Raw genomic sequence first — 17204 nt, 5'->3', positions numbered from 1 at the left:
GCTTGGATTCTAAAATATTTTAAGTTTGCACTTATCATGCGACATCGTTTGGGAATTAATGTTAAACAAATTTTAATTTATATTTTAAACACACTGCTACACACATAACAGCAGTAGCAGTCACATTCTCAAAAAACTTGAAATCGCTTGTGCTTACTTCCGTTAATTCTTTCTTCTTCTTAAGCTGAAACACTGCGGGCATCTTTGCTGCCCTCCACAGACAGAGTGCAGACTGTGCAAGTAAACAGTGTTTTTCCAATTTTAGACGAGGATGCTGCAAGAGAAAAGCTCATTTAAATGTCCCCTGCATGATATTTGGAAATGTTTATATTGTCTGCTTCCTAGATTTGATAAATGTAAATTGGGATGTGATACACTGCACTGGTATGACATTTTTTCTGATTACTGTTAAAATATACTGTAAAGTATTTACTCTGATACTGATATGATGTAATTTGTGTTGTACACTCACAACTTTACGTAGTATCCTTAGACTCAGAATTTCATTAACTGTAAAACATGTGTTCATTTATCAGTAAAACATGCAAATGCCACTCTTTAGTAAACGACAATCTTTTCCTGCAGACACATATCTTTCCAAAAACAATAATAAATACATAAATCAAAACCAAATTGAGCTGAGTGTTTCTTTTTATTCACAGAACACAGCAGCCTTAAGGAAATGCTCCAAATTCGTCAGTTTACACAGTTGATCAAAGTGGAATTTTAGTGACAGGGTTCAACTTGGAATTTCCAGTAAATTTAGATTAAAATTCTCAATGCAGAGCCTGAGGATGTAAATCCAAGTACCCAAACTTATTAAACAGAGTCAAACTTACAATCACTGCAAAGCTAACTGCAATAGTCAGTGCACTGAACAAATAATCTCTTTAGACTGTAGCATAATTACATGTAACATTCAATACATTTAAATAACCCCACCTTTTAAAATATGAGGCAGAGGTGTGTTCATAGACAATTTGCACATTCCAAACAAGTTTAAAGTGATCACATTGCATGTGTTCATTTCCCTCCCTACAACAACTGAACTAATAATTTGGTTTCTTACGTGCAAGCAAAGAGTCTCAGTGCGAGTGAACTTACTCAGCGTCAATTAACGCTGTCAGTGTGAATGGATTTATTTTCCACCTGTGACTTTTAGTAAATGTCAATTGCAGTGAGATTTATTACTACATCAATTTGACCACAAATAACTCCTAAAATTGCCAAGTATCTCTTAAGGTGGATAAATTAATTGAAATAAATACTATCTACTGTAGTTTAACCATCTGGCTAAAATGGTACCTCTGTGTTTTGTATTGGAGGATCTACATAAAACTCCCACTGCTACTATGGATAACTGATTGAATAAGGCTACATTATTATATGTCTCCCTGCCTTTAAACACACATTCAGAAAAGATCAGGGTGTAAAATTCTTCCCGCGTTCTTCCTGCTTTTAAATCAGTGTCAAAACACATCGTTGTGGCTACTCCTACAGGAGTTGTGAGGTTTAATCTCTGTGAAAACAACCACTCGAACAGCACAAAAATCAGAGCAAACTGAAAGGTAACTTGCCAAAATCCAGATTGTGTTTAAAGGATAAAAAGAATGTGGTTGAAACGCACCCAATCATTTTTATTTTCAAAAGCATTTTGTTATTGAAGGAACTGTTCCAGCTGCTAGATCACTACGTCGTGTCAAATACAAACTGACAATCTAGCAAAATCTGTTGTTCATTCAGATCATTTACGTTGTTTTTCATTTTCATTAGGACTAACAAATCTTTTTATTAATGTCCATGTCAATTTTGACAAAAATGACAGAGCTAAAATGAAATTGTACATTTCACTTTTTTCAAACAAGTGACCTGTAAAGTTCAGTCTTTGTCAGTAAGTGAGCTTCTACAGCTCAACAATTAACCCTCAAGAAACCCTGTTTTGAACTTGGGTGCAATCCGAAGCATATCTTTTTCATAACACATCACTACTTCTGCAGCATCACACCTTTTAAAAAAAAAAAAAAAAAAAAAAAAAAAACAACCCTTAAGTTCCTCAGAGAGAACAACCAGGCTGTTAGTTTCATGTTGAGGTAACCCCAAAGTCAATCTGTTGGTCCCAAATCATCCAAGTTGGATGTCACCTCCCGGTAGAAGCACTGTCTTGCTGGGCACCGTGGTGTAACAGGGGTCCAGTTTGGGCACAAAGCCTTTAAAGTCTCTGGAAGCCTGAGTCCCAAACATGTCTAGCACCTGTCGGTTCATCAGAGCAAACCTAGAAAATCAGAGAGAGAAAAGGCCCTGTACAGTTTTATTGAAGTCAACACGAACAAAGCTGATGTTGAATAAAAGTGACAACTTATCTAAAATATTGTTCGTTTATATGAGATTCCTGCAAAGTAACTTTGATATCTTCTTGTATGGTTTGGATCAAAGCCTGATTAACAACAAGCACTCCAAGTACACAGGCCTCTGCAAGGCAGCTCAATCTCTGGGCACTATTTACTCTTAAGGGTAGTAGTACTGTCATTTTCATATATTCATTTTGTTTTCATTGGTATTTTTAAACGTACTTTGAGAAGTTTGTAGTGCAGCAAAAATCAGATAACATCATGACAAAGGTTTACTTTAAATATACAAACATTTTGTAGGAGTAGGTAATGGATAACACGAATTGATTGGTAAATAACTGGACATGAATAACTTGAGTTTATTATTACACTACATTACATTTCTAACTAACTAGCCAGCTCATTCTCTTTCTCTCCACAATTCTTTGCAGGCATCTCATGTGTCTCATACTGGGGTCAACTTGGAAGAAAGGCAGATGAGAAATATAAAAGTGAGGTCAGAGGTCAAATGTGACATGATATTTGGATGCAAACTGTAATGTGATATTTAGAATCCCCACACACCAGTATCATTTCTGAAATGTTGCCAATACAAACGAATTCAGTAAATTTTAAGCATATTTTTAAAGACACAAGTATGACCTTATTTGACCTTGAAGAAGCGGTCAGAGGTTCAAAGTAAGATGACATTTACAATGTCCATACATCCATACCTGCCCTGGGTTAAACGCAGCAGGAACTTCCAGTAAGTTGGCCTGAGGTTCTGCACTTCCATCACAGCCTGTGTAGAAGCCATACATCAAGCATTATATCCTTGCTCAGCTTTAAAAAAGAAAAAAAAAAATTGTGTGAAGCATATGTATGTGAGTAAGAAAGTATGTTTACTTACAGCATGGAAGCAGATCGCAGTGGAGACGGCATATATGATTGTGTCTGCATGTGGAATGTAAGGCAACCGGCCAGCCTCAATGCCCTTGAAGTAGATAGTCTAAAGAGAGGGATACATAGGGAATGTTGTATATGTTAAGTGTATTTGTTGCAGTTTCTGAAACATGTTTACGTGGCTGCACATGTCAGTGATTACTACATAAAACCAAGCAGAGATACCTGAATAATGATAAAAATGTGGTATTTATCAATAAAGCATTAATTCTGTTTTTTTTTTATATTGATACAAGTTTATTATTACATTTACACTTTAGTTCAAAGACAATATATCAGTATGAGGACCTTTTTTATTTCTATGATTTTTGTGTTTGTTTTTACCTCCACCAGCTTAGAAAAGAGATACATGGATATTGTTGTGCTTTTGTAGAAGAACATTGAAACTCCAGCCAGGAAGCCTTCAGGAAAAAGAGAGATGGAGAAACATATGAGAAAAGAATTTAATCAGCAAAGGCACAACAGAATCCCGAGGAGGATCATTCTGCAGGGACTTTATGTGACAGGTTACACCATCCTGTCTCACCAGCTATAAGCGCATGGAGTTCATCATCAATGTTACGCATCCAGCGCAGCAAGCAGCTTGTTCCCTGAGTGAAAGAAAAGCACAATATACAACAACGTGGCAAGGTTAGACAAGTAAAAGACAGGAAATCAAATGTGTAAGCAGGAAAGGAACATAATAAAGATACTAATAGAAAACAAAACAACACATCTACCTTATAGATACTGACGAAGGAGCCTAGAAAAACCCCGAGTTGGAAGTTCTCTTTGTTGTAGAAGAGGGAGGGAAGGCGGGAGGGTTTCGAAAACATCTGTCTGAATGCTGATGGCACTTTAAGTAAACACTGAATCACGTAGCCAACACTGAACATCCTGACAAAACCCTACGGTGACAAATGATAACAAATCTTAATCAAGTATCATTATTTAAGATGTAAATGAATAAGCATTATGAGAACATCACAAAGGATTGGGATCACACAAAAACTAACTTCTTGGGAGACTTACTTTGACACAGTAGGATATGCAGTTGTCATTATAATGTTTGCAACATCTGTGTCTTGGTCCCCGTTTGCATCTGGATTTGGAAAAGAAAAAAAAAAAAGAAGACGAAAAATAGTTCATGTAAGCCACAATCCAACACACTGCCATGATGTCGGGTGTGTTTTCTCTCACATTGATTCGAGCAGTTTCCTGGTGGAGGATAGAAGAGTCTTTCTTCTAGAGTCAGGCCTTTCTGCTGATGGCTGTGAATCATCAGCCAGCACAGAGTGTGTTGGGATCTCTTCTTTCCCAATGATGAATCTAAGACAGAAAACACACACCACTTCTATAAACTTTTATCTATAAACCTTTTTCATCAGCAGTGAAAATGAAGGCATCAATAGAAACGGGAACAACTTACTTCAATGCGGAGAATGCAAAGCCTTTGAGACCATCTTTACTTCTATAGTATAAAACAAAATTCAGCTTAACCTTAAACATTAACACTTGCAACAATGTGTTCACTGTGCTGCTCTAACCTGAAGAAGAACATAAAGAGTGATGAAGTAATGCAGAACAACAGCACCTAATGGGAAGCAGAGAGAGAGAAAGAATCAAACACATGACTCATTTCACCACTGTGCAGTCTCGTCAGAACTATAAAGTCATAAATGCTTCTTTTTGGATCCGTTGATACTTTTTACTGAAGTCTGTTCAGTTTTCACAACTGGAGTTCCCTGTAGTTGCATTATTAGACTCATAATCCAACAACAAAAACAAGAGAGAGTCTTAAAAAAAATTAGGTTGGCAGTAATTTACATGATCTAAACCTAACCCTGATAACAAGTTCATAGCCCCACCCTTTGACCTTACCTCGCCATGTTTAATGGGTTTGACGACACCTCGTGTCACTGCCATGCGAAACAAAGTCTCAGTGGCCTGAGAACAACATTACGCTATTAAAAATGCAGACACATAGCAAGGTTCACATACAACTACTAATATTCGAAAGAAGCGGCCCTTACAAGATTTGCCATGTATATTGTCAGCAGCCCTCTCCTGTGAGGATGAAAAAGAAAGAGGCGAAAAGGCAAAAAGTAAACTCTATGTGAATGAAACATGTTTGAATCTAGGAGAGGCGAGAAAAAACATACTGAAACGTAACAGACGGGCATCTCACCTGCTCTTGCGCTCCAGCAGGATGGCAATATAAGAGGCTGGCAGTGCTGAGCCAAACCCAACAGACCAGGAGTAGAAGCCTCCCAAAAGTCTCCTGCAGTTAAAATACACTGCATTATTTCACTTCCTTTTTTTTCCCAGCTGGGACGTTTCAGTGAAGACAATCCCACACTGTCAGCACAAGATTTTGTCAGCTCTTCCGTCTTCCATTTTTCCATGATAAGGAAAGTATTATCCAAGTATTTAAAATGCGCACTTATTGAAACGATAGACAAAGACAATCCAAGCTGATACTGTAGTCATACACTACTTTCTGCAATTCCCTTATCCACAAGGGGTTGCCACAGCAGTGCCAGCTCCTTATGAATAAGCAGATATCTCTGCATGTTTGATTGGCCTTCCTGACGTAACACCCAAGGGATTTGTATCTACTCCTGGAAGGTCCAGGGACCTTTTCCTTATTAGTCAAACCATGACACTATAGAACCACCTTTTACTTTACTCTAAACGGGACACAAATTTACAAAATTATTATTTAAAAAAAAAAGTTTTCTTAAACTAGCAAACAAGACCATAAAGTTAATAGTGGGTTTATTTTATCACAGATGTCCACAGAGGGTGACCCTAATGCAAACATGACCACAGTGGCCAGGACATGAAGCTGACACACTCAGATGCTGACAGGTTAAAGGAAAGGAGGCACACGTGGAAGAAGCTAAAGTGGCTTCAGCTTCAGCAGGTGTGGTTCACAGAACATGACCGTTCATGCTCAGTTTATCCATATATCATACTGTATGCATTTCACTTTCGTTTTCATTAATAAACATAATGACAGTGCAGCTTAGTGCCAAGTTTGTGTTTACATACTCTAGACATGGGTTCACTGACCTGAGAATGCAGAAGAAAACGATGAAGAGACCCCCATTGGTAGTCAGGAAAGAGGTAGACCAAAAGATCTCTGGGATAAGCCTTTTTAAGTAGTAATCCTTCTTCCTTCTCCTTAGAACTGCTGCTATCTGCAAAGCACAGTGCGTTACTGCACACTGGAGATGCAAGGCAAATACAGTTCCAACTCTGCTAAAGTTTACACTTACAGTCGTGACGAGTGCCCAGAGGGCAATGAAATTTACAATGGGGGAACCTGGCTGAAGTTGCATGACATGTTTTTGCTCCTTTATCTGATCGGCCATATGTACAACTTGGACTTCGTACCTAAGTGCAACACTAGCGACGTGCCAGCCTATCTTTAGAGGTTTTCTGCGAACTACTAAGCCATTTTACTTTAGTTAGCTCGCTAACTTTAGCTATTTAGCTAGCCTCACAGTCTACAGTTATATTTCAGGTCAAACGTCTTACCAGGTAAAGAGGCGCGTATATTTTAAAGGACACCTCCAGAGCACTCCTAGTCACATCGGCAGCAGACTGCACACACGACGGGCTCCAAGTGTGGCCGATTTCGTAGCAGTTATGCGGTATTTTGCTGAGAGCAGCCATGTCTGTGCACAGTGACAGCAGGAAGGTGGTAGGCTGCCGTGCGCGTTCCCTAAAAGAGGCGCAGTCACGAGGATGAGCTATGCACGCGCCCGGTGCTGATCAATAAGGTTAGGAGAAGAGCCCTCTTTACACGGCTGCAATAACAGCTGTGACATTTTTATAGGTAGCCTGTTACAAGCAAGTCTTGCATCCAGCGACTAACCCAGATATGCCGAATAATTTCTTTGTTTCCGTCAGTGTAAACACACAAGTTATGGTTCAATTTTCAATTCAGCTTTATTAAGATTTGACCCTATTTCAAATTAGAAGCACAGAATGGAATTACTGCAGATATGTTTTTGCTCCTTTAAGTGCCAGCTTTTTTCCAACAGAGGTACAACTTTGTGCACCTATGGACTTTGGATAAAGACGGTCTGTAAATTTTTATGAAAATCAATCAAAACTTATATCTTGATAGAAAAGTACTCATATGTTTTACAGATTTATGCAAGAAACTGTCGTATATTTATGACTGTTTTACATTCTGAACATTAATCCCAATATAATCACAGTGGAAATGTTCAAACTTCCATTGTTGTGGAAATTCCATGTTGCTAGTCTTTCCAAAAAAAAAATCAACAACAACAACAAAACCCCCCAATGAACTGGAAACTGAATCTTTATCTTTTCAGAAATATGAGATATCTGAAAATATCCAGTATAACAAATTTTTTTCTCTTTTCTATCTCCTCCATTAAACTCATGCTCTTATATCACGTGGTTCCCTGTCCCATGACAGTCAGCAAATCGACAGCATCTCACTGCACTGTGTACAGTATGGAGAGTGATGCAAATTTTACAGAGCAGATATTCTTTGTTTAAAAACAAAATTAAATAGAACACTAATACCACACGTCATCTAAAACTTGTTAGTTTTAAAGTCATAGATGCGTCATATAGTTCACCAAGCTTTATGTATATTCTTGTAATGTCCCGACTAGGTCAGCAGGTGTCACCCTTGCCTCCGAAATTACGACACAAAATTTCAAGTTAGAGAATGTAAGGTTGTGTTGAAGGGAATGAGCTCAGTATGGTTTTAAGAATTTCCACTTGTTAAAAACCATTCAAAATATTTTAAGAGGACTTTTTTTTATTATTATTTTGTTTGTTTTGTTTTTAATGCACTTAACACTGACTTATGAATCATCGAGCAAAAAACGGATGAAACAGTGGTTTTTTTTGCAAAAAAACATAGTTTGTTCCTATTTTAACTAAATCTGTCAAACATTTTAGTGATAACACAGCTTAACAGGCATAAAATGGTATTTTATCATCTACAGCACATGAACAGTATCTGAAACTAATGTTCTTAGGAAATATTTTTAAAAAATCCTGCAAAGACCTGACACAGGACATGAGAGATGCATTTGGTCTACTGTTCACGATAAAACTATGATACTGGAAATTTCTGCATAAAATATCAAAATTAAAAATAATTACTCTGCAGAAAAAAAGTTCCCCATCATCATTAAATGGATTAATATTACTGCTGCATATGTTTAAGGTGATGCTTATTTTAAATACTTTATACTATGCTTAAAGTCCAGCATCATATTATTTGTAGCTTGACATATAACTTGTTATTAAGTAACTTAAATAATATTTCGCTAAAACTTAGTAATCTTAAAGTAAAGAAGCTATGGTTATAAAAGGATTTTTGGATTCTTGCAGCTGGCTTTTCATAAATCTGTATTAGAAAACAGAGCTGCGCATGAGCCTAAAATCATGCCCAATATTTTCTACACTGACATTCATGAAAAATTCTTATTTCCTCTGGGCTCTCCTCCCTTGTTCTTGGCCCCTCACTGTGCCGCCCTATGTTTAAAAATTCTGGAACCGCCACTGGTGGCAACACCTAGAACCGATAAAGGAAGATAAGGTAAAAAAAAATTGAGTTCTTTGTGGGCTGCTATTTCATCAGTCTACTGTAGGATCAAATATAAACAAATAAAACTGTAAACACACATCAAAAGTGCTTTTTGTGAAGCTGAAAAGTCAAATTAGAGATCCACAGTGCTTGGCACTGCCTCTTTTGCGTAGTGGATCTAACTAACCTAATTTCCCAGCAGACCGCTTCAATTAAATCCAGAAAGAAATAATTGACTTGGGAATACTTACTGGTTCTTATCCCTGCACATCAGATACTACTGGAGGCGTAGCCTCTGGCTGAATAGCCTGACTGTTTTGCTTTGAGTTTCGTAAGCGCTGCGGTCCAGACGGACATTCGCAGTCACATGGAAGAGTGAAAGAAGGTTACCCCTTGTTCCTGTACCAGCAAAACCCGCTGATCACTTTGGCCAGCATTTTAGACTGCGATCAGCTGAATATGGCACGGACTTTGGGGTTGTTTGCAACTTGTTTGCTGATTTTTCTTCTTTCATTGGGCGCGAGCGGGGAGCGCGGCAGGGAGAGAGTTTATTATGTGGGGATCATTGAGGACTTCTGGGATTACGCACCAAGTGGAAAAAACCTGCTTAACGGGAAAGACATCGAAGACGATGAGTGAGTTGACATTCGGAAAAGTATGCTCAGATAGTGGCGGCACTAATTGCTTGTAAATATTCATTTTTATTTTTAGCGCCTTTATATATAATGTCTAAGATCACTCACAAGTAGAAAGTCATTATAACTCATGTGGGAATAAAAAATAGACCGCGAAAGAAAAGACAGTTTAGAGATACAAAAAAGTTTTAGTGCAAAACTTGTGGGTTATGTCGCGTGCTCGGGGTGTGACAGTGTCTAGACTTTGTGTGCTTTGCTGGCAGTCTAACGGATGTGCAGGAAAGATGACAATGACTAACAGCGAATTACTGTCTCCTTTCATTAGATTAGAGGCTTCCTTTACTGTGTATCTATCTGCCATGTGTCTTTATGTGCAGCCAATCACCAAAAAGGAGGCACAGAGATCCTGTCTGACAGAAGCATTTGCATCACACCATGGTTAGGAATTTAATGAGAGATGTGACAATGAGACTGTGTGACCCTTGCATTTCACAGTTTTCAATTTCTAGAAAAAAAACCCATATAAAATAATACTGTTAATGCGGCTTGTACTTACATCACATGTAAGCATTGACAACTCACAACATTTGTCTGTGTTTCTGCTGTTATAGTTCAGGAACCAATACCTAATAATCAAAAATCCCTTTCTTATATTAAAAAAGAGGACATTAGACTGGACACATTTGCACATTTTTCATGAAATGAAGGAATGCTCATGGGTGTTGCGCAATGATTGAGACAATTTTGTCCTTCCTGTCACAGAAATAAATAATTGTGAAGCATAAGGGAATTGCTTCATTCTTACACAATACATGGCATTCCTAAATTTAACTGAACCTCTGGACGTGCTAATAACGTTCTCAAAGTGTACAGGCTGTACTTAAACTGTCTCAAGCTGTTTAATCACTGCAGGGCATGTTTATCTTTGTTAGATATCATATTGTCTTTTCACTCCCATTTCATGGCAAACTGAATTCACAAGAAGCTTTAAGATGTTTCTTCCTGCCATTTGTATCCCATCATTTAAAATGTGGAATTGCGTCAAATCAACTTGCAATGCGTTTGCATGGCATTAGATTAATAAAGCCATATGTCGTATTATAAGACAGAGAAGGGGAAACGAATAAGCAGTGTTGGAGCAATGTTAGCACTATTTTGCTTTGTTCGGGTTCTGACTGAAACAGCGGTAATCAGACAGGGATCAAGGTTTTCAGTCAAAATCATTTGAGAATCTATTTAAGATAATCTTACTTCCAAAAGTGCATCAGCTACAGTTTCAACAACCTGTTATTAGCTCCCCAAAACATGTTATTAAAATAATGATATGTCTAATTGTTAAAGACCTGCAACCACATGCAATTTGTTCAGTGGCTTTACATCTATTCTTACACCAGGTAAGATCTAGTTCTTGTTTGGTCTACAATGAAATTCTAGCCGTTAGACAATAATCAAAATTGTATAAACTAAAAGATCTATCAAAGCCTTTTGTGAAAACCTAGAAAGGCAATGCACTTACTTTTGCTATATTTGTACAAGTTTGATTGAAAGTTGGTGTTGCAGCGTGGAACTTGACGTTGACCCTAACAAATACAAATGCAAGAAGAAAAAAAAAGTATTTTTCTTGTCTGTCTCCTACACACTCTCGGAATTCTGTATAATCGCTCCACTGTGTGTCTCACATTCTTGTTGTTTCCTTTTCAAACTTTCTCAGGCATGCATCAATATTCCTACAGGGAGGGCCCCATCGAATTGGAAGTATTTACAAGAAAGCTGTGTTCAAAGAGTATACAGATGCTTCATACAGTCGCCTGTCTCCTCGACCTGATTGGCTGGGCTTCCTGGGACCCATACTGCGTGCTGAGGTTGATGAAACTATTGTTGTCCACTTAAAGAACTTTGCAACCAGGAACTACTCTATGCATCCCCATGGGGTTTTCTATGAGAAGGATACAGAAGGTAAAATGTTCCATACTACTGGATATAGACAGAAAAATTCATGGTGCTTTTGCACACAGTCACACCTACAAGAACAAAGTGCTGTCAGTGAGGGTTACAAAGTGTCATTTATTCATACTGAATGATACCGATTGTTGCTGTGTTCAAAATTTGTAATAAGAACTGAATAATATAACTTTTTAAAAGTCCAAAAGGGCTTGAAGTTACATGAAACAGCTAACATTGTTTATGAAGTTCCAAGAAGGCGTGGTACTGTTCTCCTAGAAACAGAAGAAAAAGTGGCACATCACAATTCCAGAAAATGAGTGACTGCTATGGCAGATGTTTTATAAAGATATGTCTCTTAGGTTTTCTGAACTTTACAGCTCTCTGCTATGCAAGAAGCTCGTACACCACCCACCCCCACCCCAATCATGTGAAGGGGAAATCCTGCCGGAGTACACTTGAGAGCCTTGTGGAAATTGAGACTACAGCTGCAGTCCTTTCCTACTTAAAATAGAGAATGGTTATTGTTATACTTTGTGTCATGGTTTAAAATCAGCAATTTTATTAAACATGAGGAACGCTAAGTGGCATCTTTTTGCTTAAACTGGAACTTGAGCTGAAAGATAATGAGATCACATGTCAGTGGTGTCAGCACATTAAGATACTGAGAACTGAGAAAGCAGTTAATTTGTTAAACCTTGTCCCGACATTCACACTGTATCAAAGATCAGTATTCTCGTGACTTCTCATTTATGCTTTGTTTTCAAACACACTGCCATAGAAACTAAAGGCTTACCAGAAAGTAGAAAAAAAACAACAAAGAAAATGAATACTACCTTGACTTTTGAAACCTGCTTTAAATAACATCCTTGTAAATGTTTTCTAATATTTTCTACAAAATTCTTATTGAGACTATAAACTATAATATCTCTGCTCGGCTGCTTTCTGACCAGAGTGATCTCTTTGCAAACATTTTCCCTTCGTGTACCAGGTGCACTCTATCCAGACGGGACATCAAGCAAGTTGAAGAAAGATGACTGTGTCCCTCCAGGAGGCAGCTATACCTACCGCTGGGAGGTCAAACCTGAGTTTGGCCCCACAGATGATGATGCCAACTGCTTGACCTGGGTCTACCACTCTCATATTGACGCCCCCAGGGACATCTCCTCAGGACTTATTGGGGCGTTACTCACATGCAAGAAAGGTACAAATATATTTGGCAAATATATTTGATTGTATGTTTGGTGTGTTTCATACAGTGTTTTGCCTGCTGTATGCAGCTTTCTGTATGCACAAATTGTATGTTAAATCAAATGTATTTCTACATCCTAAGCCAGTAGTCTCATTCAGAAACAGCCTTTGTAAAAATAACATAAAAAAATTGCTTTACTTGAAAAACTGCCAACGAAGGATTGCCGTGAAAATCGCACACAGTGGGACACCAGAAGGAAACAAAGATTACGCATGCTCCTTTTCTTTGAGTGCAGGAGCCTTGAAGGAGACTAATGAACTAAATGCAGCCGAGGGAGACTCTGCCGCAAAGTCCGCCCGCAGTGATGTCGACCAGGATGTTTTCTTAATGTTCAGTGTGGTGGACGAAAACATGAGTTGGTACTTGAAAAACAACATTCAGAGATGTTTTGATCCAGAAACAGTTGACCCAGAAGACCCAGACTTTAAAGAGTCCAACCTTATGCACGGTGAGAGATAGATATTTAAAGTCTTTTTAGGATCATTTAATACTGGACTAACTGCACACATTCAGTCGGGCCAAACCAGCTGATGCAACTCAGCAATCTGCATCATATAGTTTAAAATGTGTTCACAGGGAATTCACTTCACATTTCTAATTCTGACAACAAAGGCTGTAGGAGAGGTTTTTGATGGCTAAATGTCTCATTGTCCTCTGATTGTGTGTGTTTTTCTCTGTGTGACAGCTATTAATGGGTACATGTTTGGTAACCTGCCTGGAATCGAGTTATGTCAGCACCGCGCAGTAGCCTGGCATTTGTTTGGGATGGGTAATGAGGTAGATATTCATTCTGCATTTTTCCATGGGAATACCCTGCTGGACCGTGGTCACCGCACTGACGTCCTTAGCCTGTTCCCAGCCACGTTCGCAACAGCCGAGATGGTCCCAAAAGCAAATGGAAAGTGGTTGCTGGCCTGCCAGGTTAATGACCACTTGCAGGGTAGGATGCTTGACCTTTAACCTATGTGTCACCTTTGACCTTCTGCTACAGCACTTTGCTGACAAAGGAAATACCCTTTTCATGGGGGTGCTGCTGTTTTGTCAAAGCCTGAGCATTCCCACAGCAGAGATTAGTATTTCTACTCTGAGCCTGCCTGGACTTGTAAAACACTTTCTAGAACTCAGCTGAATTTAAAAGCTGAAGGGTATGAGCAGACATTTTATTATTTGTTATTATTTTCAGGCTGCCCAAAATCTATTGAACATAACATTGAGAGAGTCATACAATGACTACCGCTTGATTCTTGTGAAGAACTATTACTTTTTATAAGGCTGTGCTTTTTATAATGGCTCTCTCTTGTTCCTGACCCTTTGAGAAAAAAAAAAGTAACATTACTGTTTTATAAACCTATTTAGGCTGCAAATCACACAACTGACAGTTTTACATGTTGTAGATCTGCTCAGAATTTTGAGAGTAAACCCAATTTCCTAAAAGATAAGCAAGTTAAACATTTAAAATGAACTCTGGAATGTTTTTATCATTTTATAGACAGTTACTGTAGCCTGGAGACCTGCTCAAAGGTCTACATCTCAGTGAGTTTTTACTTATCTAAATTATGTTTTGTACGTGTGTGTGTGTGTGTGTGTGTGTGTGTGTGTGTGTGTGTGTGTGTGTGTGTGTGTGCTGTTCCAGCTGGGATGCAGGTCTTTTATGAAGTGAGGTCGTGTAACAATGAGGCCGGATCCATGCTGACAGGTGGAGTTGTAAGGAATTACTACCTGGCGGCAGAGAAAGTCCTGTGGAACTATGCCCCCTCAGGAAGGGATTTGATCAGCAATGTATCCCTTACTGAAGCAGATAGGTGAGCAACATATTGCAAAATGCAGTCTAAATAATGCCCCAAAAGTTTATTCTGTTCTCTGGACAACGCTACATCCAGATGAACAGAATCAACTTATGGGGATTTACTTACCTGGATGATTGAGCATGCATCAAGATAGTCTAAATAATGGTTTACATGTATCTCAAAATAAAAGTTGATTTATTATTTAGCCCAAAAAACTCAAGAAGAGACTTAAACCAAACACACCATCAGTCAAACCAACATAGTTTCATGCCAGGTTTCCCCCAAAACACACTCAAGATACCTTTATGGGTTGATCTTGTCTCTCTATCTCTGTCAGTACTCCTAACTCTAAAATGGGGCTTGACTTTCTGTGTGCATGCCCCCTGGAAGGGGCTGATTATACAGTACATGTGATGCTCATTCAGGCTGTGTGGTCTGGTTTGAGTGACCAATTCCAGAGCATGGGTCACAGCCCCCAGGTGGAGCATGACGGTAATGCAGGTGAACAATGTGATTCTGTGTGCAACAAGTAAAAAAATAGTTTAAAACCTTGTAATAAAGTTTGAAAGTATCAAAACAATTTATATGTAATCAATTTTTACACTTATTTATGCACTGAAAAGCACGTCATCTTTCATAACTTGCATGGAGAGTTGAAATGTAGTGACAGCTCCTTGGTGACAAAAGGAAATCTTTTAATAGAGAGTCAGAGTTGTGTGTAAAGGTGCGGGCAGGTGGCAGGCTTTCAAAGATTTCACATCAGATAATAGAATTCTCAATTTTGGAGTAGCTTGTGAAGATTCAACAGTCTAGATGATCATGCAGCAACCCATCTGTTATTATCTGGTATTTATTGCTGATCTGACACCAGTTTTCGTTCTAAGTAAGTAACTAAGGTCCAAGTAAGACATTTCTCATCGCTTTTACATCTAGGTCACATATTTACTAGGGGTGCAACGATACACAAAATTCACGGTTCGGTTCGGTTCGATACTTTGGTGTCACGGTTCGATATTTTTTCGATACAAAAAAATGTTCATGCATTTTTAATTTGTCATTTATTAAAATTATAAATATATATTTTAACTCAAAAGTACAGTTTTAAAATTTAACCCTAACCCTTGTGCGTGTTTTTTATTTTGACAGCGAATGCGCACCTGCGGACCACTTATGTGCAGCCCTGGTTATTTAGCTCGTCATATTGCAGCCACAGAAATTCTTTTGTCCATGAAACCATAAAGCTGCACTTTCTTTTTGCCTTATAGTCTGATTTGTCATAACTTCTCCATTTTGTGGTAAGCTTTTCTTTGGCTGTCACTTCTTCACCCTGACCTGTCTTATTTGGCTCAGCAGAACTGAAATGCTTTTACACGCACTCACATAAGCTCAGCGATTCTCTGCGCGATCAACCTCTCACATGTTTAAGCTTGCTGCGGGAGATTTCACTTGTCATGTTTGCATAGTAAGCTAACGATTGATAAGACGATGTCAGAGGAATTGGTGCACAAATTATCATCACTCACAGATCAGTGCTGTCGCTCTCTATACACAGTTCGCACGATTGCAAAGTGAAAGCAAAAAAAACAAGCGCAAATTCAAACGCGATTTCAATATGTCACATATTGACAGTGGCTCACCGATGCCAATGACATAATTACCCAGCTACATTTCTGAAAGAATGCGAAAGCATTGACATATATTTTTCGTACAATAGCCCGACGGGCAGGGAAGAGATAGATTTTGGTAGCCCGACTGAAAAAATCGCTAGCTCCGGGACGTCGGGCTAGCGATATTGCAAGCCCTGTATCTGATTGAGGAATCACTCATCTTTGGAAAAGAGAGTTTATTACAGAGAAATGTCTCTTTCCAAAATAAAAGCTATACTATCCGCTTCTTCTGGGCTATATTCTCAGCAGCATAAGGAGAATCATGTGCTAACAGCTGTCTAAATGACTCGGCTAAAGTTAGTAGCATGCTTGTTGTTTTTGTCTTTGCACTAGGATGATGTCGGCGTAAATGTGCAGTCATATTCGTTGTGTTCCCACTAGTGCTTTCAGGTTAATCTCGTTGAAATGACCTTAACGCCACAACACGGCAAATCTCCGTTAACGAGCTACCGCCGATCGCTCCGTGCATGGGGCTAGACGGCCAACACGTTAACGAGCCCCTGCGCTAACACACTAGTTCACACCAATGTAATTGAGCATTGCATGGCACATCCAACATACTGTTTTACTTTAGTCCATGACTCGCTTACCTTCAGGGTCATACGTCACATGAAAACCAAAATAATTCCAAACGCCAGATCTGAATGAGGTTCAATTTGCTTGTTGCAAGCAGAGCTTAACTTCTGTCTCGCTAGCTTGCCCTGCGCTCTTCCTTCTGACTATGCTGTCTGTGTGGAGCGCTCAGTGGATCTGCGCTGGACAGTGCAGCCTAGGCGGAGTAGTCGAACACAGATTCACTGAGCGCTCAACACAGACAGCATCGTCAGAAGGAAAATTGATAAAATAAATTACAAATGTTGTATTGTTCGATACATATGCGTACCGAACCGAAAGCACTGTATCGAACGGTTCAATATCGATACGAATATCGTTGCACCCCTAATATTTACTACAACCCACATTTACAGTTTTTGCTTCATTTTCTTCCTCCAACTATCCCATCTTTTTCTTTTGTAGTCCATCAGATGTGTTTTTTGGCAGAGATGATGGAAGGCTCGGTGGTCAA

At 38.8% G+C, this 17204-nt stretch overlaps 2 protein-coding genes across 2 annotated transcripts in view; one reads left to right on the top strand and one right to left on the bottom strand.

Moving 5' to 3' along the window:
* Positions 1 to 633: 633 nt before the first annotated feature.
* Positions 634 to 6989, bottom strand: tmem135 (transmembrane protein 135). The gene is made up of 15 exons (XM_085470285.1): positions 6813 to 6989; positions 6345 to 6472; positions 5458 to 5550; positions 5303 to 5336; positions 5151 to 5216; positions 4817 to 4863; positions 4699 to 4740; positions 4470 to 4598; positions 4302 to 4371; positions 4010 to 4177; positions 3817 to 3880; positions 3615 to 3691; positions 3238 to 3336; positions 3062 to 3129; positions 634 to 2272 (listed from the first exon to the last, which is right to left on the bottom strand). The coding sequence occupies exons 1-15, from the start codon at positions 6948 to 6950 to the stop codon at positions 2122 to 2124; spliced, it is 1374 nt and encodes a 457-aa protein (XP_085326411.1). The 5' UTR covers positions 6951 to 6989; the 3' UTR covers positions 634 to 2121.
* A 2203-nt stretch (positions 6990 to 9192) lies between these two features.
* Positions 9193 to 17204, top strand: part of hephl1b (hephaestin-like 1b) — an 18531-nt gene continuing 10519 nt past the window's right edge. The window contains exons 1-7 of the mRNA XM_085470281.1: positions 9193 to 9491; positions 11203 to 11447; positions 12424 to 12636; positions 12920 to 13132; positions 13370 to 13624; positions 14318 to 14486; positions 17156 to 17204. The exon at positions 17156 to 17204 is cut by the window's right edge and continues 85 nt beyond it. Coding sequence (XP_085326407.1) covers positions 9316 to 9491; positions 11203 to 11447; positions 12424 to 12636; positions 12920 to 13132; positions 13370 to 13624; positions 14318 to 14486; positions 17156 to 17204 — 1320 coding nt within the window. The 5' untranslated portion in view covers positions 9193 to 9315. The remainder of the gene's footprint in view (positions 9492 to 11202; positions 11448 to 12423; positions 12637 to 12919; positions 13133 to 13369; positions 13625 to 14317; positions 14487 to 17155) is intronic.

The sequence above is a fragment of the Copadichromis virginalis genome, linkage group LG10 (genome assembly GCF_057382275.1).
Source record: "Copadichromis virginalis isolate Kocher_CV1m ecotype Utaka linkage group LG10, C_Virginalis_male_GT1.1, whole genome shotgun sequence".
Lineage (NCBI taxonomy): Eukaryota > Metazoa > Chordata > Actinopteri > Cichliformes > Cichlidae > Copadichromis > Copadichromis virginalis.
This window is presented reverse-complemented; position numbering and strand designations above follow the sequence as displayed.